General features: G+C 58.8%; 1 protein-coding gene across 2 annotated transcripts in view; it reads right to left on the bottom strand.

Annotated features, from left to right (window-relative positions):
* Positions 1-6,647, bottom strand: part of FAM129B (family with sequence similarity 129 member B) — a 31,058-nt gene that overhangs the window by 11,524 nt on the left and 12,887 nt on the right. For both annotated transcript variants that reach the window (XM_026860261.1, XM_026860260.1), the window contains exon 2: positions 3,275-3,405. In XM_026860261.1, the coding sequence (XP_026716062.1) occupies positions 3,275-3,405 (131 nt within the window). The remainder of the gene's footprint in view (positions 1-3,274; positions 3,406-6,647) is intronic.

The following is a 6,647-nucleotide window of genomic DNA, read 5'->3' as shown; positions in this document are numbered from 1 at the left end:
GGTGTTTGGGGGGGGGGGTTCTGCACTAGGGCTATGCTGAGTCTCCAAGTTCACCACTGGATTATCTCCTATAGCACTGCAAACTCTGGTGCCTGAATAGGTGCCTTTGGTTAACAACTTGGAGGATGACCACATGCACAGCCCTAGAAAATGCCAGAGGGGCTGCTCATACAGCAGTGAAGTTGCATGTGGTGGTGTTCACCATGGTAGTGGTCACACCTCTGCCCCTGGCATCTCCTTCCTGGTAGATACGCCCAGCTCAGCTGCGCGACACGAGCTCACTTGGCAGAGCCCTCCAGCAGCTCTTCCCAACCTCAGCTACTGTGATTTCCCCAGCTTGGGGCAGGCGGGAGCATACATGGTGCTGCTCGGTGGTGGCCATCAACCAGCAGACCCTGCCAGGCTGCGGGTCAGAGGCAAGCTGCGGATGGCAGGAACCAAGCCCTGCCCTAGTATGGCCTCCAGATGGGGCATGGAAGAGGAAAAGCAAGGAGCCACCCCCCCGTAGAGCTCAGCACCACGCAATGTTTAAATGCTCTGTGCTTCATGGAAGACCAGCAACAGGCTGAGGACATCCCACGCCCCCAAGCCGCCCACTCCCCCAGGCTGAGCAGCCCCTCGCCAGCTCTCCAGCACCTTCTGGCCCGTACGCCGGCAGCGTTTGCGCCATCCCAAACACAGGCTGACTGAGCGAGCCAAGAATTTGTCCCAAGAATTTTTATGATCCCAGGAACATAAACAAGAGCTGAGAGCTCTCATGAGGGCGGGAGCGTGCAGCCGCCACCTCTCCTGCCGTGGCCACCCACCATTCACCATGGTGGCTGTCAGGAAGGACAAGCCAGGGCTTGGGACACACCATGCACCCAGCACCAGGACCTTTCCCTCTCCTCTCCCTGCTCTGTCCCTCTCCTGGCTCACAGGCAACCCATTGCCTTCTCCAGGCTCCCCACTACCGCCAGACCCCACAGCCCTGTGGGTGGTAGGAAGGGCTGAGAGCAGCTTGGCTCAGCAAACAGGCTGACAGCACCTCACTGCTCCTTACTGCTTTCCAAAGGCCTTGGGAGGGGGAGAAGAAAGCATGAAGCAAACCCTGCAGGGCTGGGAGAGAGCAGACCCATGAGAGCCTGACACCCAAAGCCACCAGCAGTGATGGGGACAGAAAGGTGGTGCCAGATCCTCATCAACATTTCATGAGGGTGGCTCATCCAAGGAGAATCAGCCCTTCTAAACTGGCTTCAAAACCACTGCCCAAGGCAGATGAAGCCCTACAGATGAGCTGCTAATGAAATAAAGGCCAGGCTGAGCTCTGACATGGGTCCAGGGGACCCTTGGCCAGGGACTGGCTGCTCACAGCCACCCGCAACCTGAGAGCCCTGTCACAGCCATCCCCTCCTCACACACCCTCCTCGCCCGGGGGAGGCACTGAGACAGCACCACCCAACCCCGGCAAATATTTGGGACAGGCAGGTATGCACCAAATTGCTAGGCTGGGCAGGGAGGGGACCGGGGACAGCATGGGCGGAGGGCCCTGCACTGCCTGCATCCCTGCCATGGGGACAGGGAGCGATGGGGAGCAACATCAGGGTCCGAGTATGTCAGCTTTGTGGCTTAGCCAGGAGAGGCTGTTCTGAGGAGAGAGGATGATCAGAGATGGTTTTTCAGTGGCGCTGGCTGGAGAGACCAAAGACAGAAACATTCATTCCTTATTCTCATTGCTGTTGCTCCTTGCTGACATTTCAGGTGACTGAGCCATGCTTTGGACCCCAGCCCAGCTGTCCCCCTCGCCACCAGCTGCTGGTATCACTGTGGGAGCTGCCTCTGAGCACCACATCCCCACAGAGGTTAAAAAAAAAAAAAAGTAATAAATAAATAAAATTTTAAAAAAGCAAATGCCACATCGCAGTTGGACCTGCCTGAGGACAGGGAGGACGCTACCCTGCATCTTCTTGACATCCACAACTTTTTTGGGCATAGCTGGGGAGCGCAAAGCCCAGCTGGAGGAGATGCTCTCCCCGGGATGTTGGGAGCACCAGTACATCCCGGTGGCACTGCTGGGACACTGGCAGAGGACGGGCAGCAGACAGGACATCGCGCAAGAGGAATGTCCTATTTACACACTGGTGTTTTAAAACTTTTGCACAGCGTCCCTGACCTCCCCTCCTCGCCGCCGTTCCTCAGACATTCCTGGGCTGCTTGATGGAGCTTTTTAATGAAGCAAGCAACCTCGGGATGGAGGTAGCCCCCGGGGGGTGCCGAAGGCATCTCCCAAATTGCAAGGAACCCAAGGGACGCTTTGCCGAGGACGCCGGGTGCCTGGCTCCTGCCCAGGAACTTCCACACCTTTATTTTGCTCAACACACCCAACACCCAGGCACCTTTCAGAGGAGATGGGGCATATCCAGGTGCCTAGGCAAAGTGTCACATTTGTGGGTGGGCCAGGGAGACAACCGCTGTGAGCACCCAGGGCTTGAGTCTGATCTCATGGACACAATTTCTAGATTTCTTAAAAAAACACCCCCTTAAGCCCCAGACAAAAGCAGAAGCCCTTCTCCATGTACAAGCACTTCTCTTCTTGCCTTTAAGGAGCACACACAGGACAGCAGCTCCACCAACCGAGCCAGGGAGGAACCCCAAACCCCCTCTGCCAGAGAGAAGTTCCGGCTGACATGCATCTGCCTTTGGAGGTGGGAGGGGAGGTCAGGATCTGTCCCTGGGTGCTGGAGCCACAAGCAACAAGGGGAGATGCTTGGAGACCTTTTGCCAGGCAGGATATATGTGGCTCCTGAAGATCAGACTCAGAGCCACCTCCTCTTCCCCTGCTGGGTCAGGGATGCCTTTCAGGGGTTTCCTACCCTTCCCTGGGTATTTGCCTGGGCTGGAGCACCACTCACACCCAGGAGCAGGAAGACAACAGCCCAGCGCAACCTGCTCAGGGCTTCCCTGGGCACAAGGTGGTCCCAGGAACTCCTGCCAGCTCTGGCACGAAGCACACTCAATCCATGGGGGGTGCAGCCAAAAGCCAACCTCGCCCCCACTTGCTGGTGTGCTCATTGCGTGGGATGGGATAGAAAACCTCCCTGGGGAGTCCCACAAGCTGCACAGACTGTGTGATGGGATGGACCAGTGGCACAGGCGCTACATCCTGCCCCAGCAGGGTGGAATGGGGAAAGGGGACATGCCCAGGCGTTGGGGAGCACATCAGTCTGTGCTCGTTGTCCATGGGGATGAAGCTCCTCACCAGTCCCAGGATCCCTGCGTGGAGCCAGAGTCTTACCTTGCGGTGGAGCAGCTGGGCCTGCGGCCCTCCATTGCCTTCAATCTCATAGCGGACGCTGTTGAAGAGCGCTACGCCATACTGCTCCTTGTAGCACTGGCAGAACTCCCCCAGCACCTTCCCCGTCTTCTCTGCAAGAGGAGAGCAGAGCCATGTTAGGCAGGGACTGGATTCGGGATTCGGGGATCTCCTTGCCACAGACTGCCCAGCACCCCACTTGGACACCTTTCCCCTGCCCTCCCCACCTACCACACACCTCCCATCACCCTCCTGCCCGCTGGAGCAGGGTTTGGTGTGGGGCCACGGCTGAGCTCACTGCTCTCTGCCCTTCCCATCCAGCCCAGGGACCAATTTGGGGTCAAGATGATCTTTTTTCGGCCTTTCACGTTAATGCCATAGATTCCTCTCCCCAGCAGGAAATTCCTGACATTAAGCTGATTCCGGCAATGCTAACGGCTTCCCGCGCCTTGTGCAGCTCCTCAACCCCACTCCAACTGCCTCAGCCAGCTGAGACTGGGGGGATCCTGCCCCATCCTCAGCCCCACTCACACCGACCCAACGCCACTGTGCCCCTGTAAGGGCCATCCTACGGGATGGGGCTGGCTGGCTCCAGGCTCTGCAGCCAGCAATGCTTAGGGCCACGCATGCAGCAGGAAGATTCGAAAGGACAGCCAAGCCCCCATCACAGTCCCCATGTCACCTCCTGTGCATGGCAGGGACCCCCACCAGGACCCCTGCCTCCAGACTGGGAGAGCTTGAACTGCCATGTGCCCCCCGGCACCCCACACTGGAGGAGATCCCCTCCTCCCTGCAGGCAGCACCCTGACGCACAGGCACCCTGCTCCAGACGGCACCTTGTCCCACGCAGCACCCTGCCCTCTCCCCTCCCCACCCCAGCTCAACCCCACATGGGACTCCTACACCAAAAACCCCATCACAAAGCATCACAGGTCCAGGGAGATAACTTCCCCAGAGCTGCCTTTGGCACACGGGGCCTCTATTTTGAATTTCACTCTCAACTTTGCCCCAGAGCCTGTGAAAAGCAAAGAATTTGAGTCGCCTCCAACTATTTCCGACGGCTCAGCCTCTGCCAGAGCACTGGCGATGGGCGCGGGGAGGAACGATGCTGGCTATGCATCCCCGGTGCAGGAGCCAGCACGATGCTGGGGGCGTGAGCCCAGACAAAACAGACCCCCGCGCCGGCCCCGGCACAGCTCAGCCGGAGCCAAAAACTTCAGCAGCAGCTGCCCCAAAGCCATGCTTGCAGCCAAGCCTGCACGAAGGAGCAGCTTGCTGCAGGGTGCTGCAAATCCCCGTGGGATGAGCAGCTCCGGAGGAAAACGCCGCCCGAGGACAACAGCTGAGGGCAGATAAACCCATCCCCGAGGAGACGCTGGCACTGCCAGCACCACGGGAGCAGACACCACAGGCCAGCACCTTGCCGTGCCAGGGCTGAAAATCGCTTCAAATTTAAGTGACCTTTTTTTCGCGGCAAAGAACAAGACGCCTGCTCGTCCTACCAGAGAAATTCCTCACCCCCGATTTTGGCATTTTCTCCTGGAAAAGAAAGAGCTCCCAGTCATGCCGGGCTTGCATCTGCACCACACCTCTGTTGCAACTCCCGTCTACAAAACTGTATGATTTTGGCCAGGGCTCTGGGCAGCGATGCTGACAGCTGAGATTTAAAAGGACATTTTGAGGTTTCATTTCCTTTCAGTCCATGGGAAAAAAAGAGCCCCAGGTCCCTGGGCAGGCGAGACAGCTTAGTCACTCATTCTTCTCTGATTAACGACGGACCAATTAGGAGGTTTTAAGTAAATGGAAAAGCAAAAGTCGATTACTTGCAGACACTGAAACAAAGGATTTGCAGTTAAATATCCAAGGTGACTAACTCTCCCTCAGCTCAGCAAGCCCCTCCAGGGGATGCTGGGGGGGGCACTGACCCTCCCTGCCTGGTAGCCCTAGCTACCCCACCAGCCACCACACTCAGCCCTGGGCAAGCAAGAGGGTCAGGGGCCTGCAGGGGGTCGGGAGGAGGTGGTCATCGGCGTGGCGAAGCAGTGACTCAAGGTGACACTGTATCTGGCAAGATGTGGGCTGCTAGTGGTGGTACAGCCGGGCTTTGCTTGAGAGCAGAGGATGGGAAGCCCGCGGTCATGATGCCAATGGGTGCCCCAACCCCATAGCACCCTACGTGGGGCTCACGTGTCCCACAGGGGAACCAGCTAAGCCACCCACTGGCTCCTTCCCCAGGCTGAATAAAACCCCCCAGCAGTGCTGGGGTCTACGGAGAGCATTCCTCCCCCATCTGAGGCCACCTACGAGTGGCCATCCCTCTATGAGCAGCTTTGGCTGTGCATCCAGCCAAGAGCTGGAGGGGTCTGGGGACAAGTGACAGTTCAGGGAGCTATATAGTCCCCTATCTCCTTACAGCCCCACACCTAAGCTCCCCCCAGGTCATGGCGGGATGAGGGAGAGATGGGGCTCAGCTGACTCCCACCCAGCCACCACCCCGTCCTGGGTGCAGGCTCAGACACCCACAGCAAAGTGCTCCAGCAAGCCGGGTGCACACACAGGGACCTGGCAGGGCAGTGCCGGGTGTCCCCAGCCACCCACAGACAGTGCTTTCCCAAGCCTGGTGTTTGCTTTAGGACCACTGAGCTCCCGGCACTGACACCCTCCTGCTGCTCTGGGTGCTGCCACACCAGTCCCCATCACATCGAGCCCCGCGCACTGCAAATGGCACCGTGCAGAGGCACCAGTTCCCAGCAGCCAGGGTTACTGGGCTGGCACAGGCTCCAGCATGTCCCTCTGGTTTCTGGCAAGAGCAAGGGGAAGTCACCAGCTTTGTGGTTGCAGAGGTGTGCCAACAGCACCCACCAATGCCTGGCTCAGCAGAAGCCCCAGCACCAGCACCTCTGGTAGACTTCATCTGTTCCTCAGCCTCCGGGTTCTCCTCCTTCCCTCCCCAGCCATCCCCATGACTAAGCCACACGTGGCGGCTGCAGGAGGAGATAAAGGGGCTCTGCAGCAGCCAGCTTTGCACGGGGAGGGCAGAGAAAGGGCGGTGGCTATCCCAGCAAACCCCTGATGCCAGGCTGGACATGGGGCTGGGCGGGATGCCACAACCAAGGAGTAGGGTCCAGCTATGCCACATCAGCTCTGCACCCTCAGCCCTCCCTGCCCCGTCCCATACACCCTCCCCACCGCCATCGTGGGCACGGCAGGGCACGCAGCTCCTGTGAGGGCACCCTGGCAGGGGGACGAAACAGGCAGCACAGGTTTGTCCTTGTCCCGGATGACACCCGAGGAAGGACCGTGGAGCCTGAGGCTCATCTGGGCGAAACCAGCCTGGAGAGGCGGCTCCTGCTCC

Source organism: Athene cunicularia (assembly GCF_003259725.1).
Source record: "Athene cunicularia isolate RWA chromosome 17 unlocalized genomic scaffold, athCun1 chr17_part1, whole genome shotgun sequence".
Classification (NCBI taxonomy): Eukaryota; Metazoa; Chordata; class Aves; order Strigiformes; family Strigidae; genus Athene; species Athene cunicularia.
The sequence above is the reverse complement of the archived record's forward strand: the minus strand, read 5'-3'. Positions and strand labels throughout refer to the sequence as shown.